The sequence below is a fragment of the Simochromis diagramma genome, unplaced genomic scaffold, assembly GCF_900408965.1.
Source record: "Simochromis diagramma unplaced genomic scaffold, fSimDia1.1 OVJJ01000753.1, whole genome shotgun sequence".
In the NCBI taxonomy this organism is placed as follows: Eukaryota; Metazoa; Chordata; class Actinopteri; order Cichliformes; family Cichlidae; genus Simochromis; species Simochromis diagramma.
In genome coordinates, this window is record NW_024387523.1 from 16,884,470 (window position 1) to 16,904,252 (window position 19,783).

At 39.0% G+C, this 19,783-nt stretch overlaps 1 protein-coding gene across 2 annotated transcripts in view; it reads left to right on the forward strand.

Moving 5' to 3' along the window:
- The window catches only part of LOC120727059, a 41,680-nt gene extending 24,552 nt beyond the window's left edge, over positions 1–17,128 (forward strand). Inside the window, exons 8-9 of one of the 2 annotated variants that reach the window (XR_005694419.1) lie at positions 13,575–13,634; positions 15,555–17,128. Coding sequence is in view for 1 of the 2 variants with exons in the window: in XM_040021193.1 (XP_039877127.1) it covers positions 15,555–15,605 (51 nt within the window). In the remaining variant the exon portion in view is untranslated. The remainder of the gene's footprint in view (positions 1–13,574; positions 13,635–15,554) is intronic. The other variant, XM_040021193.1, reaches the window with a different exon arrangement.
- The last annotated feature ends 2,655 nt before the right edge of the window (positions 17,129–19,783 follow it).

Here is a 19,783-nt window from a genome sequence, read left to right on the forward strand (position 1 = left end):
TTCTATCTGTAGGATCCCATATGGAAAAGAAATAGTAAAAACTTTGATTTACTCATGAAAGTGGCCACTTTTTCATTACTTTCATATATTGTTTTAGTAAGTATCCAAAACATACAAGTTTCGTTTATATAATTTTTCAAGGGATCTTATATCTGTTTTCACTCTTGTATGCTTTTCATACAAGTTTCACACAAGACAGATACAAACTTTATAAGATTTATATATATCTTTTCCATATGGGATGATGGACTTACAGCTCTTCTTAGACTGATGTGCAGCAAAAATAATTTTTCTATGGTCACTGCTGATGTTTTTCCTCCTTAGTTATGTGGTACCGCACATCCCAATGCTCCAGATCAGCAAACTACCAATTCTGCTGCTTTTGTAGAGGTGCTCACAGTTACTCAATTAATCACGTGCCTTTGATTAGATTAACCTGGCTGCTACTTACTCTGTTAATTCCTGTGAAAGCTGTAGGGGTTGTAAATTTTGCATAGACCGTTTCTGTTTAGTTTTTTGTTTAATAATAATAGTGTAACATGTATATATGATGTAATATTTTATAGTTCATCTGAGGTCATAGTAAATTCATTGTAAGACCTGTTAAGGACCAGATTATTTTTATTATGTCCTGATATGTAAAACCTTAGACCTGAAAGTCAAAATATTTATGGTATTGTGCTGCATTGCACTATACTGTGCTTTAGAAAAAACCCCCACATACATAAATGAGAAACACAGCATGCCTATCACTGAATGGTCTTTCCATAAAGATTCATAATGGTTCCTGCTATGTATGAAGTGGTTGTGATCACAGCTTATGGTGCTTAAAATCCACCTATAACATACTATATGTATAGATTTAACAACTTCTCACTAGGTTGTGAAAAAAGGTGAAAAATACACAGTGTGTGATCACAGCACCTACTGACTTTTTCTTGTACTGTCAAACTGGCAGCTTACTGCTAGCAAAAGGACACTAGTGACATTCATCTAAGTATTTACTGATGCATCACTTTGATTTAAAAAAAAAAAAAGCAATTTATTCACAGCATAAACACCTCGCAGTTTTTATTGTTTTTAATGTCTGAGAACAAATATTGAGTGCATATCTTTTTAATCAGTTTATTTTCCCTCAGAGCGCAGCGTGTGCATGAGAGTATCTAGTATCTGCATGTACCTTCCACCTTCAAACCACTGTGTGATGATTGTTCTCTAAATTATGACTCTGTTGAAAAATAAAAAAAAACAGTCCTGGCTGTGGTCATTTATGTTCACAATTTGTAATTGCTGTCAGTTAGAAGCTGATTTACAGGGGTTTGTGTCTTTATTCACCCCGAGTGAAGCTTTTGTACACAGCTGTGCCTGTATGTGTCTGCTTGTTATGCATCATACATTTGATAGGTGGGTGAACAGCCGTTGCCAGAGGAGCCCATTTCTCAGTTAGCTTCAAACAGACACTCTAATAGCTGCTCAAAGGACACATATGCCTCGCGCTGTCTCCTTTTTCCCCTCCTTGCTTTTTACTGAGGCAGAAATGTGCCTTGTTGTGGTGAAATGAGTAAAGATTTGACTGAGTCGATGAAAGCTGTAATTAATATTTAACAAAACTCTTTCAACTTACATGGCACCACTGCCAAGTTGAACCAGACGAGAGGCAGAAGAACAGCGGAGACGTAAATGAGCGGGAAAAGGAGAAAGGGAAAGAATAGAGCCTTTTGGGGCTTTTAATTTTTGGCTAGAGTCCCGAAACTCAGAAATAGATCTTGGCTTCTATAACACATGCAATTGAATGATGGTATACTTGTTGATTTTCCATGATTGAAGCTTACGTTCACGAGGACATCGACATACAGCAGGGCTGCTTTGGCTCAGATACTCCCTTGATGTTACCTGTCAGTAGGAAAGACGTCTACATTTTTTTTTCCTCGTGTCTTGACATATTAAGCGAGTAAACAAGCACCCCGTGGTGCACGGAGGTGCATGGAGCACAGCAAAACTCACACATACTGTAGCGCTCAGTAATATGGAACACCTCCACCCACTTCTTCACACAAAAGACAGAGGGGAGGAGATGAAGACACAGGAAGAAAGTCATGAGGTAAATAAGAAAAAACAAGAACAGGAGAAGAAGAACAGAAAGGGGTTGGATGCTTAATAGATTATTCCAAAGCTTTCTCTGCACTTATCTGATGTGCTGGTTTGGTTTATCTTACGCATGTCACTTCAGTCTGCTTAATAAAAAGTTGGATAAAGATACTAAAGCATTGTCTGTTGTGACAGCATCATCATTTTTGTTATTTGAGCTAGTTGTACTAATCAAAACCACCCACGACCTGTTGGCCTCAGAACATGAACTGTCACTATAAGTGCTTGAAAGTCAGTAGCTTCTTTTCACCATAGCTTACCTCAGACCCATTTGCTTTATTTGTTTGCTTGTTTTTTTCTGATTTCCGTTAGCAAGTCTGGTGGCATCTCTTCAGTAAGTCTGTGTCAGGTGTTGAGGAACCAGGAGACACTGATAAAGTGGGCTCCTAGAACAAAAAGGCACAAGTGGGCAAGGAATAACTCCAGCGGAAGGGGTTAAATGAAGAGGATGTGGGACATATTGAAGAGGATGTGGGACCTTTGATGCCCAACTTACAGCGACTTATGGTAAAACAAGTAGTAGCTCAGTGTTCCAACATTTGGAAGAAGCATCTGCTATGACAACTGGAAATTTATTAGGTACAACACAAATGCTACGACAAGAGGGAGATATCATCATGCCTGCCCAAAATTGTGTACAAAGTCCCAAGCACAACTGGTGCAATGAAGACGTTGAGTGCGAGGGGAGCTGACCTGATGTTGTTGTCTGCTGTACTTCTTAGGCATCCTTTCTTTTCCATACCTTTCTGCAGCTCTGTTTCTGTAGAGCTTGCAAGAATGTTATAAACTAGTAGCAACATTCATATCTATCTATCTATCTATCTATCTAGAACAACAGTCTTACAAGCTCTACAGAAACATCATGGTGCAGCAGGTGTAACAGATCAGTCCTTAAGGCTAAGTGTAAGCCTTGATGGTGCAATTCCCTCATAGTGTTGCACTGGTGCTATTCATGGGTGAAATGCAAGGATGTAAAGAAAAGGGTCTAGTACAGACAACATCTTGCAAAATGTCAGATTAAACTGGTTGAACAGCAGTCCTCCAACATTGACAAAACAGAGTTATTATTTTTAGTAATCAAAGATATGGTTTAATTGCTGTTCATAAATACTATAGAGGTAACCTGTAATACTACATTATTCCCTCACAGATAGAGATAAGGTTAATAGAGATTGATTGTCTTTACACTTCTGCTATACAACACCTGACTGTGTGTGCAGAAACATATGTAATTGCTATGAAAATACTTAGATTCCCCTGTGAGTCAAAGCTGTTCAGCTTTTTTCATGTATATATATTTAAAAATGTCAGCAAAGAAGCTGGAATAGATAGGAAAAGCTGTGTTTACATTTTAGCCACTTTGGTTGTTAACTCTAATGCCATACCATGTTTTCTTTGTTCCAAACACTATACATTTAAAAACGCACTAGTTCCTTTATGCCAAAATGCTATTCTTTACATTATTAAATGTAAAAGGCTTTAATGGATTTTCATAACTGAGTATAATAAACTTATTTATAAAGCACACTTATAGATGAATGTGTGTATAGATGAATCACGCACAGAGATCAATTAACAAACAAAAACAAAAGTAGCTCCTTTTACTTGATGATGGAAAAAAAACTAAGACAGGTGGCAAATATCCAGTTGACTGCGTTTTTATAGATTAAATTTGCAGAAGCATTATTTGCAGTAGTAGTATTATTCATGAAAAGGAAACCTTAAAAATCAATTCTGCTCTCTGTCATCAAGTGAAGCTCTTTTTACTTGCACCAAAGGCTGAGAACAAAAAATGTCTTTGAAATGAAATAGTGCAACCTTTTTCAATCCCTTTTAAATTCTGCAATGCTTTTCATCAACGGTCTCTTTGTGCCTCTATTTTCTCCGAATTTCAAATGCCATTTTCTCTCTGCCTCCTTTTGTGCACCTCCAGTGAGCATGCGGGATAGAGGCTGACGGCAGTAGGCCTTTATAAGCGGAACTTCACAGCAAACAGTGAGGGTGACTATCGGTGTCAAACTGTCACAACCTGATCTGTGTAAGACACAAGGCAGGGTGAAGGGTGAAGCGCTACAGCATTTTATGGTTCAGCAGTGCCATTTTGGGAACATGAGCCGAAGAATGAGAATAAAAAGAAGGGCTATTTTTATGGAGCCATCAGACTCTTTCTTCTCCCTGTCTTTACACTCTTTTCTCTCTTATCCCACCTTTCCTCCCATCTGCTCACCCCATGTGACCTCTCTTTTTCATGCCCTCCACACCTTTCTCATGCTTTCAACATCCTGTCCTTTACCTTGATAACAGCTTGTGCCTCTGAATGTGTGCATTATGTATTTTCACTCTTAGAAGGTATCATCAAAAAGTGCCTATTATTATTTCAATGTATTTGCCATCAAGTGCTTACACACAATTAATTTAAATAAGTAGTGTCTCTATATTAACACCTCCTGTCATATTTTAGGTGTACTATGAACAAAATTTACACCAAAGCAAAATTTAGTTATCACGTTATTTATTTATAGAGGATTTTTTTCACCCCTATAACATTTCATGTCGCATTTGAGAAGAAAAAGCTACATGATTTAGTTTTACATTTTAGAAATATTTTAACTGCATTTTCTTTACTTGTAGCTAGCTTATGTTTATATTTTCAGTTTATCAGTTTAGCTATGCATTTAAATAGTTTATTCTTTCCTTTAAACTGTTTGTCTTTTATTTTTTTATGTTTTATCTTACTCCTAGCTAACTTGAGCTACTTAGCTATCCCTGCACAGCAAAATCTCCAGTGTTAAATTAACACTGGAGGGTGTCTATATGGGTCCACACCTCTGAGTGTTAAATACAACACTGTTGAGTGTTAAATTAGGACTTTTGACAGTGTTATATGTTTAAAAGTAACCTAGTCAGTTTTGAAGATTAACAATGGCTAACACTGAGCAGTGCTGATTTTCTAACACTGGAAAATAACTCAAAATGTTAGAAATATTCCAGTGTTAGAAAATCAGCACTATGGAAAGCCTATCCTCAGGCAAGTCAGACATCTTTTGCTCTTGAGGCTTTCCTCTGAGTTTGCGGCATATGACACATCCATAGATCAAGCTAGAAACCAGCTTTCTTGCGCCAATTATCCACAAACCGGCTGAGCGAAGTGCCCCCTCAGTTAAGTGGCGACCTTGGTGGGCAACTTCCTGGTGATGATGTCTCACTAACAAAGTTGTCACATGGTGTCTCTTTGGGAGTATGACTGGGTGTTTTCCATCATATGGAAGGTCAGCTGAAGAGAGCCGTCCACCTACTCTAAGCACTCCATCCTGATCGATAAAGGGGTTCAACCTCCACAGAGGACTTGCTTCGGAAATTTGTTTCCCTCTCTCCAATTGTCTCACTTCTTCCGTGAATACTAAATGTTGAACACTCCAGATCACTCTAAATTTTGCCTGTGTTTGTGGATTTTGAGTGACTTGTTTTGAAAGCCTGGACCTGTATCTTGCCACGCTGATGAGCTTCGCCATTCCATTTATCAGAGTTTTCCATGAGGAGAACCGTTCAAATCTCTGTGGACTGAGAGGTCTATCAGTAGCCTTAGTTGTCAGGGTGCTGACTTCTGGGCGAATCTCTGCATCGTGCTGTGGTTCAACAAGGTCAAACTTACTTAATGTCACTGATGGGGATACCTGTTGTTGGGCCTGCTTTAGGAACTGAGGACCAGTGAACCAGCTTGTTTTGTGCAGGAGACTTGCTGCAATCGGCCTTGTTGCGATGTCAGCTGGGTTGTTCTCTGTTGCAACATAATTCCACTGCATGCATGTAGTGGACTTCCTAATTCTGGAGACTCTGTTGGACACATAGATGTAAAACCTTCGCGAAGCATTATAGATGTAGCCTAGCACAATCTTGCTGTTTGTGTAATACCTTACGGCATGCAGCTCAAGGTCCATCTCCTGACAAATGAGCTCTGCCACCTCTACAGCAAGAACTGCAGCGCACAGCTCCAATCGGGGGATGGTATGTGCAGGCTTGGGTGCTAGCTTGGATTTACCCATGACAAACCCGATGAAGCACTGTCCTTGTTTATCAATAGCTCGTATGTAGGCAACTGCTGCAATAGCCATTGACGAGGCATCTGAGAAGACACAAAGCTCTTGGTGCTGTATGGAGGACAGAGAAGACGGAATATAAGGCCTGGGTATGTGTAGAAGCTCTACCTCTGACAGGGAGTCTTTCCATGCATTCCATTGTCTTTCTTTGGCAGGTGGAAGAGGATCATCCCATTCACATGGTTCTGTGGTAAGTTCTCTGATGAGGGCTTTGCCTTGGACAGTGATGGGAGCAATAAAACCTAACGGGTCATACAAGCTGTTGACTGTAGAGAGTATGCCTCGCTTAGTGAAGGGTCTTTCTTCCTTGGAAACTTGGAAGGTGAAAGAATCTGATTCAAGACTCCAGCTCAGTCCAAGGCTACGCTGAACAGGAAGAGGATCTGTCCCTAGGTCTAGGTTTTTCAGGTCCTTGGCCTGATCATCAGCTGGAAATGCATCCATTACCTTGCTACTGTTTGAGGCAATTTTGTGTAGCCGTAAATTGGACTCAGCTAACATCTTCTGTGTTCTTTGAAGAAGACTGATGGCTTCTGTTTCTGTAGGGAGTGAAGTCAGACCGTCGTCGACATAAAAGTTTCTGGTAACAAACTCCCTTGCATCTTTGCCGTGCTCTGCCTCGCCTGCTTGAGCTGCTTTTCTCAGCCCATAGATCGCCACAGCTGGTGAGGGGCTATTGCCAAACACATGCACTGTCATGCGGAACTCTGTCACATCTTTTGTGAGGTCATTTTCTCGGTACCAGAGAAAACGTAGGTAGTTCCGGTGATCTTCCCTTACAGTAAAGCAGTAGAACATCTGTTCCACATCTGCAGTTATTGCTATAAGCTCTTTTCGAAACCGCAGTAGCACTCCAACCAAAGTGTTGTTCAAGTCTGGACCACTTAAAAGGACATCATTCAATGACACCCCCTCGTGTTTGGCGCTCGAGTCAAAAACTACCCGTATTTGTCCAGGCTTTTGCGGATGGTATACTCCAAACATCAACTACAACTAGCTTGCAGTTGTACCTGTATGCATCTGCACTCAGATCACACTTTTTCTTTTTTCATCTTGTTCAGCTGCAACAATGCATAAGGATGCTGTCAGTCACATGCTATGGAAATTATGTGCATGGAATGTTGGATTTATGTGATAGTGCACCTGATGTGATAGGCTGATTGAGAGGAACAGACACAGTCCTGTGTTAAAACATCAACCTTAATCTGTGTGTCAGCGACTGCATTATTCACAAGGTACAACTTGCTGTTCATAATGCTGTGGAACACGTTAGAGACCTGGGTCAATTTCACATATTTATTAACGCTCTCCAGCTCATCTCAGTAACTGAACAAGGTGCCTCCTACTAATATTTTGTGATTTGGGTAAAAGGGGGTGATACTGTAGATAACTGCACACTACATATCTGCAAAAAAGCAGGAAAGGTTTATTTATTTTCCTTCTTGGTCTGGGATGTATTTTACAAGGAAATCATATCTTAATATTTACTTTGTTTTTAGGCTCTAAGTTCAGTATGTATGTGTCTGTCATATACATATAACACATTTCCATTTCTGGTTTCCAAAAACCCCAGTTTCAAAATATATAAGCTGAAAAACTAAAAGGTGCATTGTGTTGTGTTAACTAATTACTGTAGAAAGTACAGTGACTTTGTGATCATTAAAATGTATAAATGTCATAATTGTCACCAATTTGATGATGAATTGATGATGACTCATAAATTATGACACCCTCCCCTTTATAAGTTACTTTTAAATTGGTATTGGCAATACTGGTCATGTGTTTACTTGGTATCAGTTTGGCACCAAAATCGCAGTATTGCACACCACTACTTTGCAGATCTTCCATGGCAACTGAATAAGCATTTACTCTGGTGTAGAAGAACTAACAGAAAGCTGACTGGAGGTTTTTTTTTTCCTTTTTTCCCCTCCTGTGTTTGTTTGAGTTTGATTTTGGCAAGATGGCTTGTGAAAAGAAGTTTGTGATATTCTTTTGTGTCTGGGAGGAAGTAAGAACAAGAAAGAGAGGGACTCTTTTTTTTCTGACCATCAAAGTGATTCCATAAAAGGCATATCATTGCTGGGCCAATATTTCCCTGTCATCCAAACAGCCTCGAAATGCTATCCTCGCCTTGATTTTTTTTTTATTTGAACTTCATTGTTTGGACGTTAGCAAAGGCACAGTTACGCACACAGCAACGCAGAGTGATGCCAGCACACACAGAATCCTGTAGACTCATTCACTAAGTGACGTGAGCACAAATATGCATATTTATGATACCCACACACCAGTCATCCTATCAAAAGCAGAGCCGATACTTCTGAACTAATTACTCCCGCAGACACTGTGCACAAGTGCATGCAGCACTTATACAGTACAATGCAAGCTGTTGTGCACTGCAGTGAGGACAATCAATCAATTATCCAGCATCTTGTGACTGCGCCCCGATTTCTTCCCCTTGCCCTCTAGTGTCTTAAATATTTAGACTGTTTGACATCAAATGCATACATGAATGTCAATGAGGCAAATCTCAGTCCCTTAATAGCACTCACACACACAGACACAGATATACACACACACACACACACATAAATATATATATATATATATATGGTATGAAACGCAAGCAGATGCAGTCACACGAAAATCATCCCAAAAACCAAATACAACAGCAAACCTTTTTTTTTATTTCCCCACACTCAGGCCCCATTTATGAATGCCGTGTTTCAGGATAGCTAGAAGATTGCTTGTGGACACCGTGCAGGCAGAGAGTGATCTGCTGATTGTTACTTCAGGAAAATTGTATCTCTAGTCTTTGACACACAGAGAGGGAAAAGCCTATTTGAGGCATCCATTTTTTTCTTGTCTTTTTTTCCCCCTTATTCTCCTTGAGAGTGAAACCAGTAATAAGGCAGCCTGAACACAGCTCTGTGGCACGCCTGTCAATCAAGGATCTCAACTGAGACAAAGCCACAAAGTCTGTTTCTTTACACACAGAAATGTAACATCTTCCGCCATTCTTTGTGTAACAGCCGTGTTTTTGGGCTTTAAAACAAATAGTGCCTTCCATTTTTATCTTCTTACTTTTGTGAAGTTTATTCTTTGTGGTGTTTTTATTGTGCCAAGACAAACTGGCCATTTTTACAATAGTGAAATAGTAGAAAGTTTGCATATTATGATCTCATTCCTTCAAAGATCAGGCTACCAGGAGCCTTGGGTTTGTAAACCCAGGAATGAGGAGAACTTTTCATTATCCATTGCAAAAAAGAAACTAACCATGCCCACCACAGGGTACAAACATATAACTGCGTCATTGTCTAATCACCAAAATGTACCACCTCTCAGAAGCCACAGGCGCAATTCCTCACTCTTGTTGTACATGCGTCTCAGTAATGCATATGATATCTACCTGCTTCTCTGCCATTACAGAAAGTTGTTGGGAAATGGACAAGAAATTAAAACTTTGAAGAGAGGGAAGAAGGAATAAAAAACTTTCCTGGGATGAAGAAAATTATTTTTATACAGGGCACAAATAAACCCGAGGACCAGTAATCCAAGTTTTATATTGCTCTCAGGTCCACTTGAGATCTTTTGCTATCTGATCTTGTTCTTTCCACCTTGAACTTAGCTTCAACTGTGGGTCAGTTACAATGGTAATTGCTGACCATGAAGGTTCTGTCATTCACTTTTAAATATCCTCATTCATACACGCAATATCAAAGCACAAATGAGAATTTAAAGCAGTTGCAAAAAACCTCTGAAATAAACACTGAAATATTTTTTTCTTTTCTTCTTCTTCTTCTTTTTTATTTATTTATTTATTTATTTATTTATTTATTTTTAGCACAGAGAGCGTTTCAGCAAGATTTTTAAATGTCAAAAATCTATATCACCAAACTCATTACTACTGGCTTGGACTGTGACTTTGTAGCTTAATCCATTTTAAAATTTGTCCCATCTATTTTATTCACATCGTTGTCTTCAGCAGCTGTCACATTTTTTTTAACCCCACTGGGTTACAGTTGAATAGATATGACAAAACCACTGGTTTAAATTACTGAATAATGGAAAGCTTTCAGCACAGTTACATTAAGTATTCAGCAATATAGACACTTACCAGCCACTCATTAGGACACCTGTTCAGCTGCTAGCTACCGAACATATCTAATCAGCCAATCATATGGAAGCAACACAGTGTAGTTTGGCATGCAGACATGGAGAAGTTCAAACTGAGCATCAGGATTGGGAAGAAAGGCGATTTAAGTAACTGCACATCCAATCACGAAGCTGATAAGACCACAGCAGGTGCCATTTCTGTCAGCAAAAGGACAGGCTCATCAAAGTTGGACTATAGAAATAGAATAGATACAGTATCTAGATAGATAGAAACAGTAAAAAAATAGAAAAAAGAAATCATGGGCTGATGAGTGTTGATATCTTTCGTGACATTCCAATGGTAGGATCAGAATTTGGCATAAACAACATGAAGGCATTGCTCCATCCTGCCTTGTACCAGCAGTCAAGGGTTCTAGTGGCTCTATAGTGTAGGGCACACTTTGGGCCCCATAGTGATAACTGAGCATCATTTAAATGCTGAGTATTATTGCTGAACATGTCTTGGAGCATGATAACTCACCACAAAGCTCCCTGAGTTCTTGAACATGACAATGACTGTATTTAACTGTAGTTAAATGACACAATGCCAGAGTCACCACATCTCAATCTAATAGATCACCTTTGAGATGTAGTCATGGATGTGCAGCCCCCATCTATTATACCAGCGGTCCCCAACCCCCGGGCCTCGGACCGGTACCGGTCCGTGAGTCGTTTGGTACCGGGCCGCGAGAGTAGAGGCTCAGGTGTGAAATGTATGGTTTTCAGGGTTTTTTTGTTATCGTTTTTATCGTTAACTCGGTTTTCCTGGGTCTTTTCACGTGTGTTATGAATAAATCTTCTTTTTTTCGGTACCGGTACTAGTTTTATTTTGTTGTATTTTTCCGCGACACCTTAAAGGCCGGTCTGTGAAAATATTGTCGGGCATAAACCGGTCCGTGGCGCAAAAAAGGTTGGTGACCGCTGTATTATACTATTATAACGTCACATCACTATGGACTAAAATCTCTGAGGAATGTTTCCAACACTTGTTGAATCTATAGCATGAAGCATTCTGAAGGCAAAATGAAGGGCCAAACCAGTAATAGCAAGGAACACTTAGTGAAGCAGCATACTGAATACGTATTGAACAAGTATCACTGAGGGCCAATATAGAAAGTAATTTACAAATTATAGGGAGCAATAATTATCTATGTATAACAAGAACTGAATAAAATGACCAAAAAGTATTGGTATCAATTTTTGATGTTGTCAAATTATCATTTTAAACACCACTAATAGAACTGGCCAAGAATTTCACAGTTGATGCAATGTTGATTGAGTAGATAACACAGACCAAAATTTCATTGTGTTAACTAAATGGTTCTTTTTTTTCTTCTCTGTCTTAAAAAAAAATATCACAGTCTACATTGACAAATGGTCATATTTCCAGTACCCCTGCATTCAAATGTAGGTACTTTGCTTACCCTGTGTTATGTAAAATCATAGCTGGAGCTCCACTGATGGCTTTTGTTCATTACCAAAGCACACGCTTAACTAAAAGTCAAAATGCTCAGACTGAACAGACCGAGCTACCTCTGATCACCTGTTCTGAGCCTAACAGTGAGTCTCCATTCACAGGGTCAATCAACTCAGAATTGAAGGTTACAAGTCAGAGCTTTTTAAACATATCTTTTTGAAAAAAAGAAAAGAAAAGAAAAAAGCAACAAAACAGCTACCACAAAAGGAAATACAATCAGAAACAACAAATGTAAATTCTGGCACACACGAAGTGGCTGAATGCCAGGTAGTATGTGTGTTGTGTTTAAGATTCTGTTGGAAAAGTCAGTGTGCTTTTTGCCAAAGTGTTTAGGCACACTGTGCTTACTACATTGCTCTTGTGGCTATTAAATGCATTGTTAGTTAAACATTTTAATCTCTCTAATCATTCAAGGAAGTCACCCATGCCTTTCAACAAGCAGTATGAAAGGTGCTGCCTTTTACCCGCTCATATAAAACTGATGGGTTTGAAAATGGCTTTTGTATAAGCCATTTTCAAACCCACTCTATTTCAAGTGTGTTTTGAAAGAACCTCTAACCGTGTGCATTCAGAGGGTTTCACAACGTCTAATCAAACCTTGCAGAAAACAGCAACTGTAAAAGTCTAAGATTTTATCAAGTTAAATGGAAAAATAGCACTTTCCAGGCTTCTCAAGGTTTAAGGGGTTTCACGCGTGTTGAGGGACTCCAGCCAGTGAGCTCTTTTGACTTTGGGAGATGAAGTGTTTGAATGAGGCAGTGAGGAGTCGACCTGTAAAACACTGGATTGTGCACTTTAGGAAACTGGTGCCTTTAAAGAGATGTGCCCAGGATACACACGCTACATCAAATTACACTCCTCCCTGTGCAATGCCTTGATAAAATTGTTTGTTTGAGCCTAGAGCATTTCATTGTTTGTGTTACTCAGAGTTAAGCCCCGAGCCTGGTATACACATCCGTAGCAAACACTGGATCCTTTGCCCATCAAAGTCAGCCTCCTGCTGTGATGCAATTACTCTTTAAAAAATTCCTGTCCAAAAGATTTGTGTGCAAATATCAACACCTTGGAAGCAGCATGGCTTTAAGACTGAATACCATGTGTGGCATCCTTAACTTGTATTTGTGTCAGGATGTCTACAAAATCATGTAGATGTTGTCAACATCTATTTGCAGTAATCCACTGGAGTTAAATTCTGCTTTGTGGTTTCAAAACTGGGGGAAATTCAGAGTGAAAGTAAAAAGAATCTAATCTTGTTTACTTCCTGCACTAACATATTATCTGCAATGATCAAATTAAGCAGCACTAGTAAGTGTGAAAAAGTGCTCAAACCTCTGAACTCTCACAATCATCACTATGCGTATACCAAAGTAAGTATACCAAACCAATTATTGCTACTTTCATTATTAGCAACCTTTTCTCTCTGTACCTCAGAGGAAGTATTTAAATGCATCGGTGTTTTTATTCAAAGAAAATTTCTGCTACTGTTGTGTAAAAACATTTTGACTTTAGTTGCTGACTGTAGTTCTTGTGTGTCTCATAATACAGTGGGTAGTAAAGCTTTTCCTTCCAGTTGTTTGTCTTCAGTCTTTTATTGTGTAGTGGCTCCCTGCCACTGAAGCTTCAGAGCAGGGGCACTAGCTCTGTGGTGAGTATTAAAAAAACCCTGTTCTTTTGTGTGTTTTATCCAACTGCAACAGGATTAGTAAAGGTGAAGCACAGCTTTAAAGAAGTTGGATGCCAGTAATAAGGTATATAAGGTAAACACCAGAGTAGACTAAGCCGCAGTTGCACTGCATTAATTTTTATATGTTGGGTGTGTTTTGTACAAGTTGTAGTTATTTCTTATTATTTATCATTATTTTTATTTTTTTAATTTAATCAGCGCTTGCAGAGGACAACAGTTGAACGGGTCATAATGATGATTTTCTGTGCAGAAGGGGATACTGACTGTGCTGAGTTTTCTCTGTAAGATGTGCTGCATGATAAAAATACAAATTCTTTTAAAAAAAAGTTCTCTCCTTGTTCTTCCACACTTCTACCAGATGAGCACAGGCATATGCTAAATGTAAGTCAGGACCCACTTTTGGTTTCTTGCAGGATTCAAACTGCACTTTTGCACTTTCAGTACCTTTGTGGCACCTTGTCTTACTTCTGTATTGACTTTTTTCACTCTCTATGTTACTCACCTTATCTGGTCTGAAAAGCCCTGTGATTGGCTAAAGTGTCTGGCCTCTCTCTGCAAGCAGAGCTCAGAGGAGGCATGTAAGTCTAGTTTCCTGTAAGACCAGCGGAATAACTATCTGCTACAGTGCTTTTAGAACTGGTGTTGGATTTCACCATCATCTTAGTCCCATGATGCTTCTGGTAAATGTGTCCTCTAGAGTGTATACAGTGTTTTTGCCTAGGGCTGCACTCTTCTTTGCTGAGAAAACAAGCACTGCACTACTTTAATCTGCCTTATAAACATTTCTTATTCTAAAAAGCTCCCTGAATTTGAGTGCTGTACTGTAATAGCATACTGCCATTGCTACAATGATATTTATTTAATTTCTTTTTTCCTTGATATTCCATGATTAACTGTCAGTGGTATTATTGCAAATTGGAAGCATTTACAAACCACAGCAACTCAGCTGTTAAGTGGCAGAACACACAAAGTTACAGAGCACAGTCACTGAGTGTTGAGGTGCATAATGTGTAAAAGTTGACAACGCTCTGCTGACTCAGCCCAGGGATCTTCATGGCATGGGTTGCCATGGCTGACAAAGTCCTGTAGGTCCCAAAAGGTTGATTCTGTTCATCTGGACATAGCATTTTCAGTGGGAGAAACATTTCAAAACTCATTCAAGTGACTTCTTCAGTCTTGGCTGAGTGCAGGTTTCCCCAGCCTTATAAACAGTACATTTGTACAATGACTGAAACTAGCCCACTGAAGGAACAATGGGCTGTGACATCAGTTCCTTGATCATTAATATGCAAATTGTCATGACCATTGATCAACAACCACTGATCAAAGCCCACTGATCAAAGCCCATTGATTATTGATCAAAGACCATTGATCAATGGCCATAAGTACAAGTACTCAAAAGACTGGTCCAGTACTTTGTACTTCAAGCTTGGGTCCTTTACCAGAGGCCTGGGAGCTCAAGGGTCCTGTTCCTGCATATTATGTCAGCCAGTTTCTTGTGTTGTTTCCATCTATGGCCTGCCTGCTAGGATCTTGCATCCTGCTTCTATTTGCTGGATTGTCTCAGGGGCATCTGTGTATGTACATGAATATCTATATGTATCTATCTATGTATCTATCTATGTATCTATCTATCTATCTATCTATATATATCTATCTATATATATATATATATATATATATACATATATTCCATGATATCTAGCTGATATTATGGAATAGCATATAAACCTTACACAGACTTTGTGTGTGATTTCCACCCATTTTCAATCTTCTACGTGTTATTTTAGAGCATTAAATGCCATGAGGTAGTTAGAGTCGGGGATAGAATACCCTCCACTATGTGACCTGAAAATGACACATAAGGAAAAAAAATGCATTGAATAACGTGCAAAATGGTTTGTGGATGTTTGGCTGTTATTTGTATTCCATAACAGCATGATACCAGGATGGGAAATCCATGCATGTTTATATCTCTCTTTCTATTTTTCAGGCCACGGGTGTCCCTCCTGAAAGTGGCCGTGTGAGATGGCAGCCGTGGTGACACAGTTTTCTTTTCTTTTTCTTTTGTTTGTTTGTCTTCACCCATGACAGTTCTGGTCTGTATAAAAATGCACTAACCTCAGTTGTTTTTCCTTTATTATAATCCCAATAAATATTTGCATCAAAGTAGCACTTGGGCATGGGTAATATACTCTTCTATTCTAAAACACAGTACTGTAGTGAAATTTATTAAATGAGGCAGAGGCAAAGGACACACAACAGTCATTGCTTTAGTTCATTAGTGAGCATCTGGATGCTGTGCACGCACAAGTTAGGCTCTAAATACAAAATGCAAACTGTATGCACTTTCCAAATGAATTGAGTGATGCGTAGTAATAACAATATCTCATTGTGCTGGGGTGATAGTGAAATGACGATTATTCAACAGTGCAGTGTCATTTTCGCCAGCGGACCTTCTCATACATAATGCATCCAAATCTTTGCATTTTTCCTTCTTTCTGAGCTACAATGCATATTTCATCAAGTCAGTGAAATATTAAGAACTCTTATGATTTGATATTCTCTTCCAAGAGGGATTTCAGTTTATATATTATCTTCACATCTCTTGCGTCTCCTCCGGGACTAAACTTCAGGGGATGTCTTTATTTGCCATGTTTGTTTACTTGGGAAGATGTTTGATTGGCTAATGCTGAAGTAATGATCAATGAGACAGCCAATCAATTTCAGAGATTATCAAGGCTCAGAGGCCATTGATCCATGAGAGGAGTCGGCTCTGAACGGCAGGTTGGGCCTATTCCAACTCATTTGATTGAAATTAGAGAAGTTCAAACTGTGCAGCCACTCTCCCTCCCTCAGCCCTCAAATTTTATATGTCAGCTGTTATTTAGGTGAAAGAGACTGATGTGTGAAATGTGAAAAGGAAAGATTTATAGGGTGGTATTAAGCTTCTTACTCCCCACTAGCCTATGTTAAAATAAAAAGAGTTGGTAGCTGTTTATCAACAGCTAGCATAATTGCATCAAAGGTTGTTTTGCTTTAAACTACTTCTGAAACCTATTTTTTTTCCTAAATTGTCACTGAAGTGCTACACTTTTTGCCGTGTGTGGTGTCATAAAGTCTTTTTGAACTAATGAAAAACTATCACTTTTTTCACTACCATGTCAAAAGTGATTCTTTGCTGAATAAGAGAGACTGGTAATTCAGTCAATGTGTAAACCTGACTGCTTGTGCTACTTTTAGCACCTCTGCAACAGGTAGTAGAGATTCAAGAAGACATACAGTTGTGTGCTTGCAGTAAATTCTCACCAAAACCAACTGAAACTGTTTTCTCTGTTATTCAAATAATAGCTCATATGGGATCCAGCATGCCTTTTACTTTCCCGCTAGGAGTGATATGAGAAAGTTGATAGTAGAAGCATACTAGATGTTTCACTTTGTTCCCAGTCTTTATGTATGATTAAGTCAGTGGTTCCCAAACTTTTTTCGCTGGGCCCCCCTTTGTTTTACAGAAAAATGTTCACGACCCCCCCGTCGCGCGTGCGCGCACACACACACACACACACGTACGCACTAGCACATCCTCCAACCACACACACCCATATTTTGCTCAATTGCGGTTTATTTCACACCTCAAACATTTAGTAAACAATTAAGCAAATACAAGTAATCTGCAGGTAGTAAGAAAATAAACTACTAACTCTTTTACGCTACTCCCGCACCTACACGGGTATTTTTGAAAACGCAGCTGTTTCGTCCACACGTAAACGGCGTTTGGAATCACCGAAAACGGAGATTTTTTAAAACTCATTTTTTGCGTTTACGTGTGGACAAGGAATACAGAGTTCATCACGCAACGTCAAAGGTATGTGCCTTTTTTCACGTCATGCTGTGCGCACGTTATTGTTTACATGAGATGAATTGCAGAATGGCAGATAGTCAGATTAACAGTATTTTGTCTCTATCTTCAGGTTTTACACGCTTACATATAAACACGCAGTTACTGTCCCTCTATTTAGAAAGGCAGAGGCCTCACGATGTAATTATTTTACATGTAGTTGTTTTTTTCCTGTGTAATAATGTTCAACATTGCTATCAATACATTTTTTTAATAAAAATGCCTCTCTGTGCAAAATCGGTTCAAAAACATGAACAACTGTGGGATACTGTTTGTCCGTGATTTAGACAGGGGGAACAAATCGTGGCAGGATCAGCCTGATGTTATTTGTATCCTGCTGTAACTTTATTGTATAAAGAGCAAACATCTCCAAAATTTCAGGAGTAGTTAGTCATTACAACAAGTGTTTGTGAACTAAAAATCAAGAATGTGGGATGCTGTTTGTCCGTGATGTGGAGAGCCCAGCGGTGCTCCCGACAAAGGGAAAACCAATTTTGCAGGGGAGACCTACCTCGGCACTTGTGCAGGTGAAGCCAAAGGGAAGATATGCTTCACCATATTTTCTAGTCTTTGGCTTAGAATGAAGTTGGTTTGGAAACATATTCAGCGATGCTTCATCTCCTGCTTTGCGTTTGTGTAGGCGCCCCATGCTAGCAGTGTCCAAGCATTGTTGTTTTTTTTTCCCCCTTTTCATGCGCCCCCCCTGCAATGGCTCTGCGCCCCCCCCTAGGGGGAGGGCCCCCACACTTTGGGAAGGTCTGGATTAAGTACACTGAATTGAGCATGGGAACACAATGTAATTGTTTTCTTAGTTGTAAAAGTGCTTTTTTTTTTTTTTTTTACACACATAGTAGGTCAGTTAGCTAAAGTTGAGAGTTGCTAAAAGGTCTTTTCCACTGTATTCTCTGCTTCACCATCATCCTATTGCACATATTATGATCTTTTTGGTAGGATTAATCACATTCATTGGTCAAGCTGATATTAGACTGCTCTCAAACAGTCCCTCATTTATAATCGGTCCAGTGGTGTTTGCAGCCAGTTTGTATTTTTATCAGCTCATCAGCTGTTGTCAAACTCTGAAAAGGAATTTCAAAATTAAGCATCCTTCCATATTTTATCAAAATCAGATTAGACATGTAGCCAACTTGGCACATCCAAGTTAGAAATTATGTTCTTTAATTAGAGTGCCACCCTCAGGGCAATTACTGTAATATGTTATAACACCAGAACACAGTGCTGATGTATCATCCCTCTAAGCTTCATTAAATTTAGGCCTTTGATATCTGTGATGTCACCTGAGATATTATGCCTGACGGTCGATTAACTCTGCCACTGAGTGGTGGACAATGATCTATTGTGATATTCAGTCTGTTCTTCTGCATATCTTTTGTCACACGTGCGTCATTGCCGCCTCTCTTGAAAAGGAGGTTATGTCATCTGGCCAGAATCAGCTTTTAATACAATTTCAAAAGATGTTGATGTTTGGTTAATGAGAAGAAGAAAAAAACAGCAATCTGGGCCCAGAATAAATCTCTGACACTTTCTGATTGACCTCATTGTGCCAATTAGATTGCAGACCAATCTCCATAATAAAATCTGTACTTTCTGAGCAAGCACCTGACAAATTGTCTTCCGCCTCAGCAATATCCATTTCATTACTATGTCACTTGGATTTGAATACCAACAAGGCATCTATTGTTTCCCAACTAGAGGTGCCAGAATGGCAGGTGTTCAAATTGACAATATTGGCGCAGGTGCAGCAAGAAACAACAAGAAATAGTGTGATAAAGCAGTTTCACACTCTCTTCTCGAGTCTGAGCTGGTTCTTAAATAGCACTAAAAGGGATAAGAATGTCTTCATTGTTCTTTAAATACTAATTGCACATTTCTCTGTTTTCTTCTCTTTTGTTTTGGTAGAAGAAATAGCCAGAGTTTTAGCTGAAGAAAAATGGATCAGTTAACAGCAGTCTGTTTTCATCACCATTCATAAGAACACCCCCAACCTAAAAACAGAAAATAAGTAAGCAAAGTTTATTTAAACAGCACTTTTTACAAAGATAAAAATCTTAAAGTTTTGTATAACAATTAAAAAACAGTATCAATAGAGAGCCATGTACTATAATTCTATTGTTGGCCATAGTAGAGATATTTAAACTTTATTTCTACTTTACAACTTCTAGAAGAAGCTCAGTTATCGCTTTTCTCCTTGAAGTTTTACTTATACCACCTTTACTATTGTGGAATTCTTCTATTGATTTCAATTCAAACTTGTTTGCTTCTTCTGTGGTGATTCATAGCACAGACACAACCCAAATTGCCTCTTA